This window comes from Nicotiana sylvestris, chromosome 4 (genome assembly GCF_000393655.2).
Source record: "Nicotiana sylvestris chromosome 4, ASM39365v2, whole genome shotgun sequence".
Classification (NCBI taxonomy): domain Eukaryota; kingdom Viridiplantae; phylum Streptophyta; class Magnoliopsida; order Solanales; family Solanaceae; genus Nicotiana; species Nicotiana sylvestris.
This window is the reverse complement of record NC_091060.1, coordinates 24,710,825-24,734,721: the sequence shown is the minus strand read 5'-3', so window position 1 is coordinate 24,734,721 and position 23,897 is coordinate 24,710,825. Positions and strand designations below refer to the sequence as shown.

The 23,897-nt window shown below is 36.1% G+C and overlaps 1 protein-coding gene across 1 annotated transcript; it reads right to left on the bottom strand.

Moving 5' to 3' along the window:
- Positions 1 to 11,128: 11,128 nt before the first annotated feature.
- Positions 11,129 to 18,383, bottom strand: LOC104241421 (FRIGIDA-like protein 3). Its single transcript, XM_009796357.2, has 4 exons — positions 18,186 to 18,383; positions 14,211 to 15,278; positions 13,746 to 13,912; positions 11,129 to 11,987 (listed from the first exon to the last, which is right to left on the bottom strand). Exons 2-4 carry the CDS (start codon positions 15,262 to 15,264, stop codon positions 11,361 to 11,363), a joined length of 1,848 nt encoding a protein of 615 aa, XP_009794659.1. The 5' UTR covers positions 15,265 to 15,278; positions 18,186 to 18,383; the 3' UTR covers positions 11,129 to 11,360.
- Positions 18,384 to 23,897: the final 5,514 nt, after the last annotated feature.

Here is a 23,897-nt window from a genome sequence, read left to right as displayed (position 1 = left end):
ACAAAAAATACATGCTAAGGCAGAAAGAAATTTTTACTAAGTCTTTTAGCCGAAAAGAGGGAAAAATTATAGTCGCCTTAGAGGCCGAATTGGCCAAACTTAAAGAGCCTAAGGGCCAATATAAAAAAGCCTAAGGGCTATTTTCATTTCGAGTTCAAGCAAGTACTCACTCAACTATTAAGCCAAAGGGCTACCCGAGTTCGAGAAAATTCTCACTCGGGGACTATCTATGAAGCCTAAGGGCTAACTCTATTTCGAGTTCGAGCAAGTCATCACTCGATCATAAAAACCCAAAGGCTATCTTAACCTTAGTTCGAGCAAACCCTCACTCGGGGACTATTAGTAAAGCCTATGGGCTAACTTTACTTCGAGTTCGAGCAAATCCTTACTCGGCTATAAAGCCTAAGGGCTATTTTCATTTCAAAATCGAATGTGCACTCACTCAACTATCAAGACCAAGGGCTACCTTACCTCTTCGACTGTTGATACTAAGAGCTACTCAAACTCAAGTTTGAATGGTCATTCGGGGAATATTGATCAGAAACGTTCGAGGGCAGAATTTATTGCTGGTCATTACCATCTCAAACTTTGGACATTCAAAGGAATTTTATGATAAGGCGCTTTGACCCGCACAAAAGGGTAATAGATTCAGAAGCCATGGAAGGAAAAAGGCTTTGTATAAACCCTTTTTACAAGAGCTATGGGTCACGATCAAGAATTCCTCGCAAGGGCCGATCAGCCTCAAAAGCAAAAAATTACTAAGAGCACGAAACCTAAGCAGCGCGATCCTTATCGGCAGAAGTGTCTTCGCCCTCAGAACCTTCCCACTGCCGAACTCGCTAAAAGTTCTCGGAGTTTTCCTCGAAAAATGCCAGTTTCCAAGCTTTCGTTTCCTCAGTCGCTTACGTCACGATGATGATGTCGTGGCAAATCGGGGTAAAGATCAAGGACTCAATTCGTTTCTTGTCGTTATACTCTAAGAAATGCAGGGACTATCTATATACGGTAGAAGTTGGGGCTACCCGATTTCGTGAGCTCGAGGGTCACTTCAAGAGCGAGATCGAAATAGACTAGGAGCGAGCCCGATGGGAGGCTTCCTAGATCAAAGTGTTTGATGAACATCAAGGCCGAACGTGACCGGTCTCGAGATAATACCGTTATGAGTTTGATATAGAAGGACAAGATTCCTGCCACGTCCCCAAGATCGTGGCGTAAATTCCGAAATTTATTCGTACGACCTAGTACGAATCAGTACTAGGCGGTTAGACAACTGTCCTAATTAAATTTCTTACTATAAATAGAAATGTACCTTATTTAGGGTTTTCCTATTATATAAAGGAGACCCAAATCATTTGTAAAGATGATCTAATCATTGACAAGGAATATACTATCTTACTTTTTCGCTCATTATTCATAGGAATTGTCCTTTAACTTTATTATTCTTGCTTTATTGTTCTTGACTCATCTCGAGGTCACCTGAGCTCGAGGTCGATACTACCTACTAACTTATCTATTGGTTTGGTTTTGCTTATTTCCTTCATCCATACTTCATATTTCTTAATTATTAATTGGTATTGAATTAAATCATATATCTTTAAAACCACAAATCAAATTTAATTGTTACTCGTATTTTCGAGGTAAATATTACCTTTATGTAATGATTTATAGACATGTAAAATATATGTGCCTCATTTTATATCAGAAGTTTAAATTTTTTTTTCTCTTTCCTTAAACTTCACGCCCAATTAAATAGATTCACAAAGGAATATAATAGAAAAAAAGGAGTTCAAGTTCATTAGATTCTATTGATTGTGACAAAATTGACAAAAGAAGTCTAAATATTGGGACCAATCTAAACAGAAGCAAAATACAAAAGGGGAGAGATGACTATTTGGCATTGGGGAGCTCAAATTCTATACTCCTATAATAAATGAGAACACAACTGTGTGAAAAAAGTAAGACGTAGCATAAATCCTCGAGCCACTCCTTTTCACAGTAGTTTTATGTAGAGAGAGAGATAGTTGCCGTGCGTGTGGGGGCAGAGATTATGTCGGACATATATAGCAGGGCACGCCCCTTGTGCCAAACAATTCGTATACTACTTGTCTCGTCCCTTTCACTATATATATATATATATATATATATATATATATATATATTGTTCATTTTCATATTCAATTACTCCCTCAAAAATTAGAAGGAAAACAACTCCCTTGTTATAACAAAACAATTAGGTATAGTTTGGTTTAGAAAAGAACACAGTCCTATATTCGCAACTAAAAGTTTGAGACCTTATATATAAAATGGAGAATTCATTTTTTTATATTATATATGTAAGACTTTATGGGAAAAATCGTGCGGTTTTAATCTAAATCGGATAATATTATACCATGATAATAATATTTATGCACATATATAGCTCAACAACTAGAATCAAAACTTAGGTTCGGCAGGACGAGTATGATAATGGCAGGGTGATAGCATGGGGTTGGCAATGGGCAAGATCGTGATAATGAACCACATGAAACTTAATTCGGTGAGGAGATTGTTGGATGTACAAACAAAATATTATATTAATTTAAAAGTATCTTTAGGCTAGTTTAGCCCAACAAATTTAACCGGAAGTAAATCTAACCAATCCTAATTTATTTGAGATTGAGATGTAATAATTATTGTTGTGGTTATATACGATTTAAGGGGAGCTTTGGAGCAATAATAAAATTGTCTTCACATGTTTAAAATGTGAAAACAACTACTAATACTTGCATTAGTGTAGGTTGTCTGCGTGAACGCAAAATGATTTGCTCACTGGACTGCCCTTTTTATATAAACAATTTTTACTACAGTTTTCAAGAACAATTATAGCACTTGACCTATAAAATTTGTGATTCGTATTAGTTTGATATAGTGCTTGTAAGATTTCCATATTTCAAAATTAAGAAACCTATGTGTAAATTAACTTTAAAAATTAGATGCGTTTGGGAAAGTAGAGAAGAATAAAGGCAAAGAGAGAAAGAAAAAAGGAAAAATGACAATGTATAGACGTTATAAAAATAATAGTCGAAAAAATGTATAAAATTTGTATATATATATAAACATTCTCTATGTTATATACAAAAATTAGTAAGTTCTATACACTTTTTCGACTATCAGATATAAATAATTTCTGACGCGGACTAAAAATAATATAGGCGAAATACATAGTTTACCCATCCAACTTACATTCAAATCCCTGTTACACACCTGGTGACCACGGGTATAACTTTACACACCAAACCTTTCAAATATGTGTCAATTACACACTACTTTTGACCAGCCTCTGGGACGTGTGAAACACGACCAATGCGACTCGTGAAAAATTATTTCCTGCCTTACCTGACAAATTACAATGGCTAATTACTGGAATTGGGCTCATTTTCTTAACCCTAACGCCAAATTCTTCATCTCCTTCTTATTAAAAGCAACCATTTTCATCTTCTTCATATTAAAAGGAACCAATTTCAAAAAAAATCCAAATAAACCCTAACTATTTCGACCCACCCATCTAAATCAAAACGGTTGAACAACCTAAAATGAGAATACTAACCTGAAAATGAAGAAAGTAACAACAATAAAGAGCAGATGTGTTCTCGTCGGATTCGCTTCAAAGGTTAGGGCTGAAGAACAAGGATTTGAAAATGGAATTATGTTTGTTAATCTGGTTGCGGAGTTGTTTTTAATTAACAGGGTCGGATCTTTTTTGGGTCGGAATTAAGAAAAGGGTCGGTTTGTCCATTTTAATTAAAGAATCATTTGTTTTTAATTTAAATAAGCGCGTGTATACACAACATTGAATATTAACGGGGCTGGTCAAAAGTAGTGTGTAATTGACACACATTTAAAAAGTTTGGTGTGTAAATTTTGAAGGATTGCGTATAGGTGTTCGTAACACGCAGCGGAAGACAATAACAATCCTAGGTAGATCTTTTCGTGTTTAAAATTTATTTACATGTCAAAGATCGGATCTAAAACGTACCTGGTGAAGAGAGTCTCGTTTCAAAATTTCTTCGATAGTGCGAAGACTCTGTGTGTATCCACACCGAGACCGATCCTTGCTATCAACTCTTTGATCAATGAAACCCGCGAACAAACTGAACGAAAAACTTGTGCTGGAATTTTTCTCAAAAATCTCAACTCAAATTAGAAGAACAAGAAACACTTTTCTTGTAATTGTATTTTCTCTCTTGGCTTTGTATTGCACTCTCACTTTCACAAAGTGTTTTTCTTCTCTAGAAAAATTACGGCAAATTTTCTCCATCACCCTTTATATAGCATCACATATAAACTCTTTTCATATTAGGTTGAGGTAATGATTTACTTAGGGTAAAAGTTTATTCCAAAATAAACTTTATGGAATTTTTATGAAAAATTAGAAAATCACGTTACTAATGTAAACGTGATTGCCGAGTCCAACACGTATTCCTCCAACTCAAAGTTGGATTCTCTTATTTATGAACTTTTCATATTAATATAATATTTTCCTATTAAAAATATTAATCCCATTCCAATTGTGATGAAACTGCCGGCAAGTCCCTTTGTGGAATTTACACGTTACTTATCCAATTCAAATTTGGATTCTAACTTATAAACCTTTATATTATTATTATATATATACTATTATATAAATAAATATTAATTAAATATATCACATATATATATATTTCAACCAAGAGATATAATTTAATTTTCTATCCAAATAGAAAATTTCAATTCGTTCACAATATTAATTATAATCTCTGTGCTAGCAAGGAGTATAATAATATTTTATTTGGACTAACAATTTTATTTATTTGACTAATTAAATTCTTTAATTCAATTATCAAATAATAAGTTAATTAATCCTTTAGCAAAGATCAGAACACTTGTTAGTGTGCGACCCCATAAGTTCAATACTAAATCGGTAGTAAATTGATCACATCAATATACTAATCAAGGGTGGCGTCTAGCAACACTCCTTAACGACCGGATAGCATGAAGTATACAATTTACTCTCAAGAACCAGTAGAAGAATAATGTAGTAATTCCTTCTGTCCTCATAGCTCTGGATCACCCTAGGATATGGTTCAACTGTCAAATCCTAATAGGCGACCAACTATGTATTCATGTCAAATATATTCGACCATTGAATGACCTAAGAAACTCTTTTCTTCTTTCATTCAATTGCCCTGGCCAAGGTCTTAGTTTGGTCCTTTATAATTCATGACAACATGGAGCTTAAACTCATTACCAAGAGTTGACAGATTTCATCTTGATCAATCACTAATTCTACAAGTATTTAATCGTACCCAATATCATTTCAACTATCGCCCTAGGGCCATAGGTGTCTGGTAGTAAAGCACAACAAATAACTTGTCAATTACTATGACGATCTCAGGTCAAAGGAAATTCTTACATCACATTCTTCAAGAGAATATCCTATTGACAGTTTATGGTAATTCTAACCATTAGGAATTATCCAATGAGTCGGTTCAATGATCATATCTCTATATGCATCATCTATCTATGTGATTTAGTTAAATGAGATCAACTAATCTTTATCCCATAAAGACGATCACATAAATATTGATCTAACCGGATTACTAATGTCCAAATTAATAATCCTACGATCAAGAACAAATTTAGATTAAATTGTAAGAGACTTTGCTCTCATTATCATGATCTCTATCACGATGACAAATCTCAAAATTTAATCAAGGACCTTATCAAATTAATCAAACAATTAATAATAACTATGATAAAAGAATGCCAAATGCCATATATTTTTATATCACATAACGTTCACAAAAATATGTTCAAATCATCAAATATGATATTGAATCTAAGACATATCTATTATATTCCTAACAAAGTTATACCCGTGATCAACAGATTTGTAATAGGGATTTGAGTGTAAGTTGGATGGGTAACTATGTATTTTCCCAATAATATATTACCCAAGAAAAAAGACCAATGATCTGACCATCATGAGATACATGATTAAGAATAAAGCTATTCTAGCAAAGGCCTATAAGGTTCTCATTTAATATCACCTCTTCAAGCTAAGAGTACTTCCAAAAAATTCAATTGAAAAGAAGAAAGGAAAAAAGTGATAATATAAATACTTCAGAGAATCTGTTTTTTGAAAATCGAGTTATTAACGGAAAAGGCAAAAAGTACTTCTAATTAGACTTTATGCAACTTATATTGAGTTATAAGCCTTTGCAGTTTTGTACAGAAAAATTGCAGGCTTTTGTAAGAATAGCCACATGAAAAGACATGACTTTTGCTTTGTTTTCTTTCTTTCTTTTTTACATTTTGTAAAGTAATACTATTGCAAATAGGCCAGGCATAAGAGAATAGCAGAGTCGTTGACAAACAGTTTATTTGAGCGATTCAAAAGGACAAAACACTGGAGAGGGACTAGCTAGTTCTCAACCAATAGAATGTGAATCATTTTGTTGGCCTTATAAACACAAATACAAGTCTAGTATCAAGTTCTACATTATTTAAAATTTCATAAAGTTTGGTTTTACTAATTTAGTTTTTTTTTTGCATATTTACAACATTTGGTTTCTTGTATGAAACTTTGCGTAACTAATCGTACAATGTTTGGTTTGCAACATTAAATTCGACATTGCTTATAGTTGCATAATGTTATTTGTGGCTTGAATTATTTACTTGTATTTTTAGGAAACCCATAATCTCTATAAGTTTAGGAAAACTCAATGTCCTAATAAATTTGGGAAAGGAAAAGTTATTGTCCTTATTAAATTGGGAAACCTTTCTCTTATATGTTTAGGACCTTTTGGTATATATATATATATAGGGGTTGTAGTTAGGGATTCTATAGATTGTATTATGTTTTTCTTCTCATTCATATTGAAAAACTCTCTCTGCTTTTGCCCCGAGGATTAGGCTTAGCCGAACCTCGTTAAATCATTGTGTTGATTTTTCTTCTCTATTCGCTTTGTGTGTGATTATATGCTAGTTAACCCACGATATTCCGCAACAATTGGTATCAGAACAAGGTTCGGGTTTATAGATATAATCTAGGGTTAAGATGTCTTCATCATCTTCAACAAAGTACAAAGTAGAGAAATTTGACGGGGGTTCTAGTTTCAGTCTATGGAAGATTAGGATGAAACCGTCTCTGGTGTTACAAGAGTTATGGAAGGCAATTGATGAGGATTTTCCTAAAGAGATGAAAGAGACAGAGAAGGCAAGCCTGAAGGAGAGGGCTTTGAGTGCGACCTTCATGAGCGTTACAAATAGCGTTCTTCAGGAAATTGCTGAAGAAACTTCTGCAACAACGTCATGGAAGAAGCTGGAAGATCTGTATTCTAAGAAATCGCTAACAAACCGCCTCTACCTGAAAAAAAGATTATACAATCTCCGTATGAATGAAGGTACACCTGTTAAAACTTACATTGATAAGTTTAATTCAATTATAATGGACCTGGAGAATGTGGATATCAAAATTGAGAGTGAGGATCAGGCCTTGATTATGTTATGTTCTTTACTACCGTCTTATGATACTTTTGCTGATATGATACTATATGGGAAAGACAACATTTCACTGGAAGATGTTAGTAATGCACTAAAATCTAAAGAGTTGAAAAAGTGATTTTCACACAGCAGAATTGAGGGTGAGGGTCTTGTGATTAGAGGAAGAACACAACAAAAGGACTTTAACAGGAAAAGTCAACCGCTAGATCAAAGTCTAGAGTAAGGAAGCAACACAGTTATGAGTGCGGGGAGCAAGGTCATTACAAGAGAGATTGTACTAAGCTGAAGGAGAAAAAAGGGAAGCAGAAAATAGATAATTCGGCAAATATTGCTGACACTAGCAATAATTCTGATGATAGCGACTATATAGGGAAAGTTTGTGTTGTGAGTTCTAGTCATGTGTAGAATTCTTGGGTTCTTAATTCTAGTGCTTCTTTCCACACGTGTCCACACAAGAATTGGTTTGCAACTTAAAAGCAAATAAATGAGACTGTTCATATGGGAGATGATAATCTTTACCAGTAGAGAAGGTTGGTAACATCAAATTGAGAATGTTTGACAGAATTATCAGAAATATTGAGTGTTGGCATATTCCTCGGATAAAGAGAAATTTGATTTCTCTTTCGACTTTGGATGATCAAGGGTATAAATTTTACTCCGAGAATAGAATACTTAAAGTGTGTAAAGGCTCCATGGTACTCATGAAGGGTAAACTACATTCTAAATTGTATCATCTTCAGGCTAGTGTAGTTGAAGGGGAAGCTACTGTAGCTTCTGGGAAAAGTGATATGAATCAGTCTCAGTTGTGGCACTTGCGACTTGGCCATATGAGTGATAATGAATAGTCTTTTTTGATTAAGCAAAATTTGCTGAATGGGTACAAAATCAAAATTTGAATTTTTGTGAGCATTATGTGTTTGGTAAACAGACAAGGGTAAAGTTCAGCAAGAAGGCCGAACACAAGACCAGAGACAAGTTAGATTATATACACTCTGACTTGTGGAGTCCAAATAGAGTTCCCTCCAAGAGTGGTGCCAGGTATTCTGTGACTTTGATTGATGATTACTCAAGAATGGTGTGGGTGTATTTTCTGAAAGTAAAAGATGAGGCATTTTCGACATTTGTTAAATGGAAGACGATGGTTGAGAGGCATACGAGAAAAAGAGTTAAGCGTCTTCGAACTGATAATGGGTTGGAATTTTGCAATTCTGAGTTTGATAATTTCTGCAGCAGAGAGGACATAGTGAGACATCGCACTTGTGTCGGAACACCACAACAAAATGGTGTTGTAGAATGTATGAACAGAAAGCTTTGTGATAGGGCACGAAATATGCTTTCAAACTCATGTGTTGGCAAAGATTTTTAGGCTGAAGCAATCAGTACAACTTGTTATTTGTTCAATAGATCTCCATCCACATCTATTGAGTTCAAAACTCCTTTTGAGGTATGGTCTGGTTCGCTTGCTGATTATTCAAATTTAAGGATATTTGGTTGTCGTGCTTATGCTCATGTGAGGGATGGAAAACTTAAGATGAGGGCAAAGAAATGCATATTTCTAGGGTATGCAACTGGAGTGAAAGGTTATAGGTTGTGGTGCACAGATCAAAAGATTTCAGTGCTAATTATCAGTAGGGATGTAACATTTAATGAATCTGTCTCACTGGACAATCAGAGGGAGAAGGAAATTGCATAAACAGATCGTGGTATCAGTGACTACAGAGAGTTAGAAATTGAATCTCCCCTAGCTCAGCCCAGTAGTTCTAAAGTAGAGAAAGTGGAAGAGGTACAAAATATTTATCAAAATGATAATGTTGGTGCATTTGCGCAACAACAACCATATAGCATTGCAACAGGCAGAGAGAAGAGAGTAATCAACCGACCGCAAAAGTTTGCAAATGTAATTGATGGGAATCTTCTCGGATAAACGAATCCAGTGGGATTTGCTTTGGCACGTGCAGAGACCGTTGATGCATTTGAGTGTTATACTACTCAGAAGCTATTCAGAGTACAAAACCAAATCGACGGATTAGTGCTATGGCTAAAGAGATTGAGTCTCTTAATAAGTTTAGGCGTTGCCTAGACTTGGTTGATGTGTGCGATAATGGATAGAGACCTTGCGAGAGTTGAGGGCAAGGTAGAGAAACGTTGTTTCTGTTGATGAAGAGAATTCACACCAAGGGGAAGATTTGTTATTTGCGGCTTGAATTATTTTTTTGTATTTTTAGGAAACCCATAATTCCTATAGGTTTAGGAAAACTCATTGTCCTAATATATTTGGGAAAGGAAAAGCTATTGTTCTTGTCATATTGGGAAACCTTTCTCTTGTATGTTTGGGACCTTTTGGGATCTATCTATAGGGGTCGTAGTTGAGGATTCTATAGATTGTACTGTATTTTTCTTCTCATTTATAATGGAAAACTCTCTCTGCTTTTGCCCCGAGGATTAGGCTTAGCCAAACCTCGTTAAATCCTTGCATTGATCTTTCTTCTCTATTTGCTTTGTGTGTGATTGTGTGCTACTGAACCCACGATATTCCGCAACACATAAATTATATATAAGAATTTATGTACTTCTTTGAACTTGCTTATGTTAGCGATTAAAAATCAGACTCCCTTTATTCCAGTGTATGTGTCATACTTTCATCTTTAGTCTATTTAAAAGAAAATGTTATAAATATTTCCTTATTTGGAAATAACTTAACTCTTGACTTTCAGTTTTACTCTTAATGAGATGATTTAGAAAGGGCAGCCCGATGCACTAGGTATCCAGCGTTCATGCAGGGTCCAGGAAAAGACTGCACCCAAAAGAGTATGATGTAGACAACCTACCAATGCAAGAATCAGTGACTGTTTCCATTGCTTGAACCCGTGATTTATTGGTCAAACAAAGACATCTTTACCGTTGCTCCAAGACACCTATTCAAATTTATACATAGTAACACAAATTTAAATGACTTGTTTTAGACCGAAGTTTCAAATGTCTTTCTTCTTTCTTAAGATTATACCCAGTCAAACACCGCTACATAAATTAGGACAAAGGGGATAAGAATTGTGTTTTGAATAAAAATACTAAAACTAATAATAAATGGATAATTTGTTTGGTATGCACACTTTTACCCGGCTGGCATATACATAGAATGTCTACTCTAACAGTCACGGTAGGGAAAACGATTTGTACACAGTATCAAGCGTTACAAACTAAACAAAGCTTAAATGCAATGTATTGCTCAAACTGAAAACAGATGAATGTGAAAGTGAGACAATCTCATATCGTTGAACTTAGAGACAATGCCCAAGAACCTTTCCTTTGACCAATAGGTCTTCAAACCTATTCAATGAATTCTGTTTATTGGACCCCTAAAACTACTGTTTATTCTGATATTTATCTTTATTTTCTTGGACCATTACCTTACATACTGTTAATTTACCTATAAGTAGGTACTTAATTTTGTTGTAAGACCATCTTTGGATTCAACTTGAAAGAGTGAACCAACATACAACTGCATCTGACCTGATATAAACATAATTTCATCTAAAGATGACATGGAGGGGGGGGGGGGGTGCCACTATTGGCATTAGCTAAACCATCAAATTGCTAATCCAAATCAATGGCAAACACCACTTAACCACTTCTACTAATGAACTAAAGTTTATGTAGAAACTTAAGTTGAGGTTGTCCCTACAATCTACATAATGCACTTCTAGGATAAACAGTTTAAGGATCACAGATGATGAAATATTGGTGACAGACACGCGCTTACTCAAGCCAAAAGTGTTATCATGGAAAGCAAATTATCAGGATAGTCACTCCCTGTTACTACAAATAAAAGCTCAGTACTACTCCTTCGGCACGTAGGATTGATGTGTTGTTGGCACATAATTGCCATAGCTAGATGCCAGAAGATCTGTTGTATAAGAATTTGCAGTAATTATCTCATCTGCTACTGGCATTCCGCTGCCTGCGTAATTGCCATAACTATATGGCAGAGAAGGTGTATAAGAAGTTGCAGTAGTTCCGTCATCAGCTGGATAGTAATATGATCTCTGCTCATAGGATTGCTGGGGATATGCAGCCTGACTTGGAGCTTGATAATCATAAGATGCACTAAGATGAGTGTACTTATCGGACAATCCTGCATAAGTTGCTCTCTCAACTAAACCAGAGGGGACTGGTCTGCTTGGATTATAAGCGGCCACTCTTTCTACTAAAACAGAGGGGGGCTGTCTGCTAGGAACGTTAGCAGGTCTGGTAGATCCATGTGTTCCTCCACTTGGTCGTGGTTTCTTGAATTGCTGGTGTCTAGCTGATCCAGAATGTCTTCTCTTATCACTAGACTTAGATCTGTCATTAGAAATGGCTTTTTCCAGCTGACCAACCCTTCTTTGTAGTGGATCAAGTGGATATTCTGCTTCAAGCTTGTAATCTCGAATACACCGTACCACTGCCCTAACAGCTGCAAGTTCCTGCGCAATTGTACTATTCTGTAAGAGAGTTTGCCTATATTAAGAGATAAAAAATGCCAACCTCCCCTCGTCTTTTGGCTCTCTTTTTGCTTCTGATAGACAAGTAGGAACAAGTTTGCCATGGTGATATTTAATTGTCAAACCTCGAAAAGAAGTAAATTCATATCAGTAAACTCAAGCATTAAGCCCCACTAAATTAATTTGAAAGTAGAAAGGCCTCAAGCTGGTTATTATTGTGTCAGCCATGACCACTATGCTTCAGTTTGCAGGCAATTTTCTACTTATTTACAACTTGTTTATTTCTAGATAATCTAATTCATTCCCTGACAAGAATTAAACGTGCATATCTACACTAAACTTTAAAATCCTAGGGCAAGCTGCTGCATATAGCTGTTCTACAGTCTTCTTTGACCCAGGCTTGCTACTTCATCAAAACTCTTAACTAAAATCTGAAAAGAGCTTAAATTAACTCTAGCGTTTCTTTCTGAAAAAGGATTCACATTGCATCCTCCTTTTTACCTCTAGATTAAGGAATCAAGGACTAGGAGGAAATTTGGCTTCACCTTAACTGTTTATACGTAAAACTCTCCCACTCTCCAAGAAGAAAAAACCATGGTTTTAATCAAACGAAACACTTGGGATAACCCAAGTTCCATATCTCTTCACATTCACAATTTACTTGTACATTTTTATAAAAAATTATGGTTCGGTTATTTTGTCCTTCTTTATAAATCAGTGAACTAAGGTTTCACTCCCTGGGGAGGTCATACAACATCGACCACCAACCAGGATCTTTGTCTTTCCCAATATCTAGTACATCCAGTAGAGACCAAAATATTCGGCTCCTTGTCCGTTCACACGGTGAAATCATTTTATGGAAGTTTGATGAAGCGGGGATAGGAGAGTGGTGGGGAGGAAAGGCGACGGAGAGGCACCAAAAAACCAGCTTTCTTCACATGGTGTGCAGTACGGATGCCATAACGATTGATAAGTTGAGGAAAAAGGGGCCAACAATGTAAAGCCAGTTTTGTTTATAAGCAGTTCAGAGAAGACCAAGACCCAAATCATACAATTGTTACATGTTACATGTGTCACACAACTCTGAACTTTTTTGGGTTCAAGAAAGAAATGGTGTTACCTAGGACTATGAGAGAGACCATATCATGAGTTAGATGAAGATAGGGAGAAAATAGGAAGTTTTCGATAAGAAGGGTAGAGGGGCTGGCCCATTATCCACTGTTCCAAAACAATGAAATCAATATAACTACTATTAAAAAGTCTTCTTTTGTTTCATTTACTTTTTTGGTGTAAAGAGAAAATACACATTTGTATAAATGATTTGGCCAACACGATAGATGTATGTGGATACGATTTACATGTTTTTTTGACATGGATTTTGGTGTTTAATTTCAAGAAATTTCCATTGAATAACCAGAGAGCATGAAAGGTAATATACAGCAAGTTCATGGCAAATTAAGATTACTATTTTCTTCACTTTCTCATATTAGATTACTTTTTGCATTCTAAGGACTAAAATCGTGTTGAATATGCATGTCATATGTATATAATAAAGCACAAGTGGATTAATACTTGTAAAAACCAATGACTTCATCTACCTATATAGATCATTGGAAATTAACTGTGCATGCATGCAACTGTATTGACACAATATTTGAGCTACCAATGAAATTAGAATTTCCTAAATGGTCAAATTTAACAAATGCATGACAACCAAAGGAATAATTTGGCTAGTAGTACCTCCCTGTTTCCCGAGTTACCTCCCTTCCCTTGTGCGTTACGTCTCAAGTCCCTCAAATAGCCTTTCAGGAGCGGGACAAGGGGAAATCTTTCAGTCAGCTTGAAGGAATGAATAAAACGAGCAGCATCAATTTGCTTCTCATTATGAATCAATGCTTCAATGATACCTGCAAAGAAATAATAATAATAATAATAATAATAATAATAATAATAATAATAATAATAATAATAATAATAATAATAATAATAATAATAATAGAATTAAACACCATAAATGATTGCATAATTTTTTTGATGAAGTAATATGGTTGCATATTTGGAGAGGCAGCAGCTATTAGATGCGCCATTTGAACAATTCCTAGCAGAGTATACTATAAAGGTCCAAGATTTCCAGTGAAAAGAGCGTCTCAAAGAAGAGATGGTCTGGTCTCCAGACCACATCAGGTCAGTTAAAAGAACACCAACCTGGCATTTTGTCTGCTAAGCCAAGAGAACGGCAGAGCTCAGGCCCCTGCCTATTGTGAGCCACTGCAAGAACAAACTTGCAGAGCTCTTCTTCATCAAACTCTGAAGCAATCCTAAAAGTTGCAAGGAGCTGCAAAAATGCCTCGGTTTCCAATGGAGCTTGATTGGCAGCATCAGTGCCTGCAGTAGCCAACTTAGGCTTCCATTCATCAGCAATGACCTTGGCTTGCTGCTTAATTTCTGGGTACAGAAGGTGATCAGCACCTGGTTTAGCTTTCGCCAACAAGGTGGCCATGGCTTCCATGCAAACAAGGCAGGCTTGACGCAAGCTATGGTTAGCATTTCTGCTTTCCTCAGCTTTAGAGTTAGATTCATCATTAGAGTAGAAGAACTCAAGTGAAGCCAGTACCAAACGGCCTGGTTCACTTGCACCTTCAAGGGCAACGGAGAGTTCCTCAGAAATTGAGGTCATATTCTTTTTACTCTCCATAATATAATGCAGAAGTCCTTCTGCATCCATCTTCTCACATAATTCTGTCAGTTCTGGTCGAGGTTTGACCTTGTCAGAAACACCATCAGCATTTTCACCAGCTCTACCAGAGGATTTTACCTCTGAGCCAGTATGAAGTTCATTTGTTCCACCAAGAGAGCTGCTTACCTCAATGTCTTTGCTGTCCTCTACATCTGTATGCTCTAAAGATGCCAATTGATGATCTCCCCGTGCTGCAGCAATTGCAGAAACTGCAGCATCTTTAAGTTCCTGCAACTGATCCCACAAATTTTGCTCCCTAGCAGCTATATCTGCCTCTCGTGAAGCAATCAGCAGATGTGCATCAGATTCTTGTTCCTTAAAGGCTTTCTCTCTACTTTCAAGTTCCAAAGACTTGTTCACTGCTGAGGCCTCCAGATCCCGGAAATGTCTTTCAATATCCTCGAGTAAACCCTTATCTATGGAGGTATCTTCGTGAGATTCAAGATCTTTTAATGCCTTCCCCAATTCTTCGATCAGGAATGGTACGCTTTTGATTATCGTAAGAAGATCCATCTCAGCCATGGTACCTCAAATATCTGCAAATATCTGGAGATCAGAGGATGCATGAAAGAAATGCACGCAAAACTTAGTATACAGTAAAATATCACCTCAAGATCTGGGCGCTAACATGCAAACTACCCACCCCATTCCCAAGAAAATAAAGAGAGAGCATCATCTGTCCAGTGTCCACTAGACAAATTGTGCCACAATTGAGACAAGATAGACTCGCTCATTGGGCAACCAATATAGAGAAGAAAAAATGGCTGAAGTATCATAAGGTTCTTTTGGCAAGTGTTATAACAATATTGCGCGAATTGAGATGATGATATTTATTATAAACCAAGAAATAAAGCGAAATCTAGTTTTGTAGTGTGAAGAAAACATTTAAGAACTCACACAGAATGTACTGTTTCCACAGGGTGTACCAGCTGGGAGCCTGGTGATAGTCAACTAAACAGGCTTTTCTCTTACTACCAAAAATGAAAAAAATTTCTTTTGACGCATATCTTTTGTATAGCAATTCCTAGAACCTTTCATGATAACCATGGTGTGACCTAATTGAATGCTTTTTATTTTCGTTCAATCAAACATAAGAAGCATCGTTCACCAAAAGGTACATGATGTCTCCTTTGAGATAAAATGTACATCTTTTATAGTCTCTCACTTTCATTTTGAGTTCATTCTTTTCAATATATATTTTGGTTTTTAAAATACTATGATAGAAATTTTTCACCACCAACTAGTCACATAGCAGCAGAGAACGCTAACAGATGAAACCATATGACAACTAATCTATTATGCCTTAATCCCAACACAGTTGTGGCCCGCTGTAAAAGTCCACTTTATCCATTCCACTCTATCCAGATCTGTTTCTTTCCAATATCAAAATCAATGAACTATACCTCAATTCCTAATTAAATGGGGTTAGCTGTAAGAATCTTCTATATTCCTTTATCTCTAGTTGAACCTGTTTCATTCAAATACTAAACAGTTTGCCTCATAAGGCAATTCAGAGGTTTTCGAAAGTTAGATGTTCTGTTAATTTCACAGTTACCCCAACACTGATATACAAGTCTCTAGTCAGATTAAAACTTTAATATTGGCAAATACTGGACAACAACAACAACAAACCCAGTGGAATCCTACAAGTGGAGTTTGGGGAGGGTAATGTGTATGTAGACCTTACCTCTACCTTATGAAGGTGGAAAGGATGTTCCCGATAGACCCTCGGCTCAAGAACAGTGAAAGGAAGCAATAACCAATTAATAGCAACAACAAGGTAAAAGGCAGCGGAAAAATGGCATTTGGAAAATACTGGACCTAACGTAAAATAAAACAACAATTGGTTGAGCCTTAATCTCGACTACTTAGGGTTGCCTAGATCTTTTTACTTATGTGATATTAAATTATAGTGTGTTGGATGGCATACCAACCTATTTGATGTCTTTATTTCCTATACCCTCGGCAATTGAGAAGAAAATCAATTCCATTAGGAGCCAGTTTCTATGGGAAGGCAATGCAGAAAAAAGGAGAATGCATTTGGTCAATTGGCAGAAAGTAATGAGAAACAAGGAAGCTGGAGGGCTTGGAGTGCGAAATTTGAAGCTTCACAACAAAAGTCTATCGTGCAAATGGTTATGGAGATTTAATGAAGAAGGTGAGGAATCATGGAAAAAGCTGATTACCATTAAATATGGTAAAAAAGACTTTTGGGATCCTAGTCCGGTGGTTACATATACAGGTGCCAGTCTGTGGAAGTATATAAGTAGTTTATGGCCTTTACTACAAGGAAACATAATGGTGAAGATTGAAAAGGGGAACAAAGCTAGGTTCTGGACAGATGTCTGGGCCGGAGAAGAAAAATTGATGGAAAAATTTCCCCATCTTTATAGCTTTACTACTAACAAACTTTGCACTGTTGCAGAATGCACTCAGGAACAGGATGGCAACCAATTTTCAGAAGACACTTCAATGATTGGGAAGTGGAAGATATCTGTCAACTACTCAAAATTTTAGAGCCTATAGCCTTGGATGATAGTAGAGAGGATGCCCAGATTTGGATGGCCAGTAGAGATAAGAAGTACTCCGTTAAAAGCTGCTATAATCTTCTTCAAAAACAAACTGGGCAGCGGGAGGAATCATGGCCATGGAAGATGCTTTGGAAGACCAAAGCACCAACAAAAGTTGCTGGATTAGGATGGACTGTAGCCTGGAATAGATGTCTATACACAAAAGCTGCTATACACCTACAGCGGGTGCATCGGGAGGTCAACATAGGATAATGCAAAACCATCAGTAATGACCATGTCATTTATTTTTTTGTGACGATGGTGCCCTGCTCAGCTTGTGCGCACATCTAGTATTCCACCACGTACCTGCTACCTCTCAGGTATCGGCAACTCTAATAACCATGTCATTTTATCCTTTATAGGTCCATTTTATTCCAATACTAGATAACTTTTCTTTTAAGGCAATGTTAGGTTTCATCTAAAACTAGATATCCTCATTTATCCCTACATAAGTCTAGATTAAAAACTAATCTTAGTCCTTTTACAACTAAACCCAAAAACATTTTTCAAATACCGTCTAAATTTTTTGATAATCGAGAAATCCCTCAAAGCCAGTGGGGCATCATTTTTGGATCCCACACATCATGTGTTGTGCTCTTACCATTAGACCTAATCCCGTGAGGCTTCTCAAATACCATCTAATGACATGATATACATATAGATTACCTCGAATTTCTACAGAAAGTACATTAAATTGAAAGAATACCCTTTAGCAGATATTCATGGAACCTTAAAAAACCTAACTATATCCCCAATTTTTCGGAAAACAGACATATAAACAAGTACAGAGAAAATTATCGAGCCCATTATTTAACATAGAACATGAATTATAAATATCATATCAATAAAAAGAATGCAAAATAGAAATCTTACAGTTCCGTTTTCGAAGAAACCCGCTATTTAAGAGGGTCGAACCCGAAAGGTCGCCGGAGCTCCGATTTGGAATCTTTGGGGGTTTTCTCTGTTGCAAATTTCAGGAGATGAAACGAATCATAAGTGAAAGAAGAAGGATTTTCTGGAAAGGATTGAAAGGTTTGGTCGCTCTGAAGAAGAGAGTGATTCTATAGAGACGGAGATTGCTTTGTTATCTTGTTGCCCGATTTCTACTAAATATTTGGGCCTAGTTTTCATCTTTAATTCTTTATGGGCTTTCATAAGCTATCTGGGCTTTTTTCACTTTTAGCCCGTGCAAGAAACTATTTACATTCTATAGCCGAAAAGTATATAAAACTTATATAATTTTTGTATATAACATACAATATGTATGTGTGTATATATATATATTCAGCTATTATTTATAAAGTAGTTATACAGTGTCATTTTTCCTTATTCATTTTATTCTAGCCCAATATGAATAAGCCTTTTTAACATTCTACTTTTCTTGTATTTAAGTTTTGTTTGATTATTGGGCGAACCGCGAAGTGGACAATAGTCGATTTTAGGACCGTTATTTAAAAGTAGCTGAAAAATATAAAGTATTTAAAGTTTAGCCGCTTCAACAGGCTGCAATTTAAAGCTTCAGGCCAAAGTTTCAAAATTTAGACCTTCAGGTTTGAAGTTTAGGACTTGGTAGTTCAAAACTTCAAACCTTCAAGCCGTTTGAAGTTCGTCGAATTTGGCTAAGCTTTAAATAGTTTTTAAAAATTGTGTATGTTTTGGACGGTGTCCTTAAAGTTGGCTACTTAGTGCATTTCTACTTGATTTTGTAAGCTCGGTTTGGTTATTTTTTAAATCAAATTCGACTTAACTTGAGATCCAAACCTGCGCCAAATGCAGGTTCTACTCATTGATATTACCTTTTCATAATTTGGAATATGTTGGTACTATTGAAGTGGGTACACCTCAAGAAGAAATCTACAGAACTTCATAAAAAAATCCAACAACAACAACAACAAAAAACCCATAATAATCCCATAAATGGAGTCTAAGAGAGTAGTGTTTATGCAGACCTTACCCTTACGTTATAGAGATAGAGAGACTGTTTTCGATAGACCATCGGCTCAAGGAACATAACTTCATAACAAATCCCAAGTGCTATTAAAATTAGTTTTGATCTCATTTAATTTCTCGATTCCTCTAATCGGGTGGGCGTCGACTGACTTTTCGACCAAATCTCCAAATGTATGTGTGTCTCTCCCCGCATGCAAATCAAAATATTCTATGTGTCCTAACCCAACATTCATTCACAAATCTTATAGTGAAATTGAGATTGCTCAACCTCGAGAGATAATTATTCGTGTGTAGGCAACACTGATCGTATCAAGAAATTTTCTTTATTTTATTTCTAAGTTTTGTAGTAAATTTAGAACGAAATGGAAAATAAAGTACTCCATTATGGTCTATATGTATATAAAATGTTCCTATCAATTACAAACATAAAAGTAATACTATCAAATAATTGTTACATAATGAAGTGATAATAAATAAGAGAGGAGAAATTAATTCGACTCGATGGAATTAGGATGGTGAAAAGTGAAAACCATTTAACAAATAGTTTCCACAAAATATATATTTGATGCATATGCAGTAGTACCATGGAAAACAAATATAATTTATAATTTGCTTTTTTCTAAAATTTGTCAAGAATAATTTAAATTGAGCAATATATAATTATCAAACTTTAGTTTTTCAAATCTACATATATCTGCTGCAGATTAACTTATCAATTACCTCTCACTAGTTCACTGATATTATATTCCACTTTTATTTTTAGTCTTGAAGGGTACAACAGTCAGAAACTTTACTATAAATTAGGAAAGAAATAAAGTATATTTTTAAAAACAAAGGAAAAAAGTAAAAGAAGAGAAATAAAGCTGCTCTTAATACATTCTTTGCATTTCGTCCTTCACTTTGCCTTTTTGCAATTCTTGAAAAAATTGTTCTTTACATAAGTAATCGTTCGAATAATTTCCAAACAAATTAAGGTCCGGTAGTACAGAAATATATTCTCACTTTCGTTGTAGTAAAGTGCATGTATATCCTCTCATCGATCCTAATCTCCGAGCAAAGACAGGCTTTGCCTTTATTTGATTCCTTTCCTTTCACCAATTTCATGAACAAACTATGTTGAGTTTTGTGGGGTAGCGTCAAAGCTTAATTTCAAAATCCTTTTCTAGGTAGGGTTCATGTGATCCAACAGTTCAATTGACCTTATATATGTAATCCTCATGTATCTCATCTATTTTGTCACTTGCTTACTATTTTTCATTAATACAAGTATCGGTAATTTGACCATCAAAGTAAATATATAGAAAAAAATCACAAGCGAGTTTGTCTCTACAAAAATGTCGTCGTTTTGCAAATCTTTATCTCATTTCATGAATCACTAGGCTACACCCACCAACGGAACTAAGTGGAGGAAGGGGGAATTAAATTGAATTCACTTTATTGAAAAATTATATAGTGCAAATAATACAATAGTGATTATTTTTTGTATATATTAACCAATTGGATCCCATTTATATAAGGAAAATGTTAAGCATTGCAATCTGAATTAATGAAAAGAGTGAAAAAGCAATTAAACACCTTTACAAAAAGTGAGTGGTTGAATAAATTTCCACTTCGGCTGTACCAAAGGTAGACCAAAACTCATAGTGATCATTTCACATGTCCACCAAAGGTGGTGGCTCCCCTCTTCTCATGATTTTACCTCTTTGCAAAATAATTATATATATATATATATATATATATATATATATATATATATATATATATATATATATATATATATATATATATATATATATAATTATATATAATTGTTCGACAAAAAAAATTTAGACTTTAGGTTGATCTAATTAAATAAGAAGGTATTGGGTAAATCCTGGCCAAAGATAATTTACCCTAGATCTAAGATATAAGATATGAATAAGCAAATAAAGCAAGAATAAGATTTAACTGTAATATTGATTAAATCCCATTATATAAGAAAAGGATAGCGATTTTCATAACATTGAACAACAATGAAGAATACATGGATGGAAAAAGTCACCCATCTTTAACAAGGTGCAATCCCATACATTTGGTGTGATGAGACTAACTATATATATTGAGGATCTGAGCTTCCTTGCTTCTTTCTTCTTCATAGAGAGAGAGATGAAGATCCCTCCTCTTTTCGGAGAACATGTCTGTGTGTGGATTTGTTTCAGCCCCCTTTTCTCCTTCTCACTTAGTTTATATACTAGGTCTTCTCCTTTACCCATCGGTCATTAACCATAGTACTTAAGTCGTTTGACTATATTACGGACCGACCCCTTGAAATGCTGTAATATCCAGTTCATCTCTCAAGCGTTTTGAATACATGACATCGGTCGTGGCCGAGGTGCGTGTCGTTACAGCGTGGTATGGATACGACAGTCCCAAGTAACTTTTTGTCGTCCCTTCCTACGTCGATTCTTTTCTGGTCAGATTTTGACCCATACAGTTAGTCCTTACACCCGCTGGGGTCACCTCTTGGAGAGCTCGATGGGAGGACTTTGTTGATTTGAAAATTGGGAGGAATCTGAATGCTTTATGCGAGAGACGAGCACCTCATGGCGAGGTAGCGACGTGATGTTTCGAGAGCTGTGTCAGACTGTCACGTCAGTTCAGAATGTCATTAATACTTCTCATGCATCATTATGACACACGTTTTCTATGCATTGCATCGTTTTCCATGCCCTTTCCATTTTCAAAATAGTGGCATTTGGTTTTCCTGCTTAGGGCATTTATATCCCTATAAATAGGGGTGAATCTTTCATTTGAATGTTACGCTTCTTAATCGCTCAAGAGAGATTTTTGCAACTCTTCTTCTTCTCCTTCAGTTTCTCATATTTCTGCTTCTGTTAGGATTTGCTGAGATCACTACCTTTTTCCCTTATCATTCTATTTTCTTTTAATCAAAGAAAAGATGGCTAGTGCTTCTTCTAACTCTGATAGAGATGTTGGTGCTCTGTTGCCGAAAAATGATATACCCCCAATCGAAGAGGGAGTGGAGAAGGCGGAGGACGAGAGTTTTTTGACGGTAGATGAGGTGGTTCCTTGCATAGGGAAGGTGAGGACTGACTTCAATAGACCTGTCGGGGACGAGTCGGAACCCATTTTTTCTACGATAGATGATGTGGCACTTACGGCGTTCAAAGCCAAATGGGGGATCCCTGATTATTTTAAACTGGTTCCGACGGATCAGGACATAGTGCATATACATCGTCCAGGCTATTACGCATTTTATGCGTATCCCTTTGTCATCGGATACACGTTTCCTTTTCCTTCATGGTGGTAGACTTCAGCCGCTTCTATGAGGTGTGCGCGGCTCAACTCTCTCCATACGTGTACATGTTTTTCCTTATGCTCATCAAGTACGCGGAGCTGGCCGATCGAGGAATTTCTCTACAACAATGCTTCACCTCTTCGCCCCCATTTCTTTAGAGGTACGATGATTCACATGCGTCACCGAGGAGCCAAGGGTTTGATGGTAAAGATGGATGACAAGGCAAATCGCCGATTTTGGGAGAATTTCTTCTACGTCCGAACAGAGCACATGGTGTCGAACCCGACGGGGTTTCCTGAGACGTGGAATTTTGCCCGTAGGTCTTCCTTTCTTTATACTTTATGCATTTTTTCTTAATATATTTGTCGGTCGTTTCCCTTTAATGACCTTGTTGAGGGTTTATTTTTGTTTTTGTAGCCAAGAGAGTACCTCTTCCGCTAGTTGCTGATATTCGTGAGTGGGCGAGCACGATTCTCCCCCATACGATGGGGATTCGCGAATGGGCGCCTTTCTATGAGAAGTTTGGGCGCAAGCCTCTTGTTGTTGAGTCGGCTTGTTATGCATGTTGCTTTGTTCTTTGCTCCATAGTTTCTTTTACCCTATCTTTGTTTGGTCGAATCTTTTCTCATTGGCAGGTCAGAGAGGAGTGAGAAGGGTGAGGGCTCCTGCACTTGCTTTCTGCTCGCCGGCTTTCTCTACCCAGCCCATTCCAAGGACAACTGCGGATGAGGGAACCCAAAGTTTGGTTGCTCGGTAGACCACGTCCGCGATTGGACCTGTTCGTTTGGAGGTTACTCCCCGGCGGACACTCTGGTTTTCACAGTCAGTTCAACGGACAAACCTTCTCGCAACAGTGGCAAAGAGGCGCTGTCAAAGAGGCGGAGGTTGTCAAAAGGGGCATCTTTAGTTGAGACGTCCTCGAGGGGCGGCCCTGTAAGCACGTGATTTTTGCCCTATATGAGAATTACTCCCAAAAAATCCAAAAATAAAATGATTTTTCTTTGGTGTGCAATTTTGTGATATTTTGTGATATTTTGAATAATTATTTGTATTTGTCTGTGCGTGTTTATTTGATAAATTAATAAAAAATACAAAAATATGTCGCATTTTGCATGTAGGATTTAATTCTATAGTTGTTAGTAATTAAATTTGTTTTACAAAAATTAAAAAATTACAAAAATAAGCATCGTTTGCATTTTTAGCATTTAATGTCCAAATATACAATTTTATGCTTAATTAATACTTAATTGTGCGTTAATTGTTATTGGGAGTTAATTTGCACTTTTATAACTTAATTTAATTCTTAATAATAGTTTAAGTATTTTTATAATTTAGTT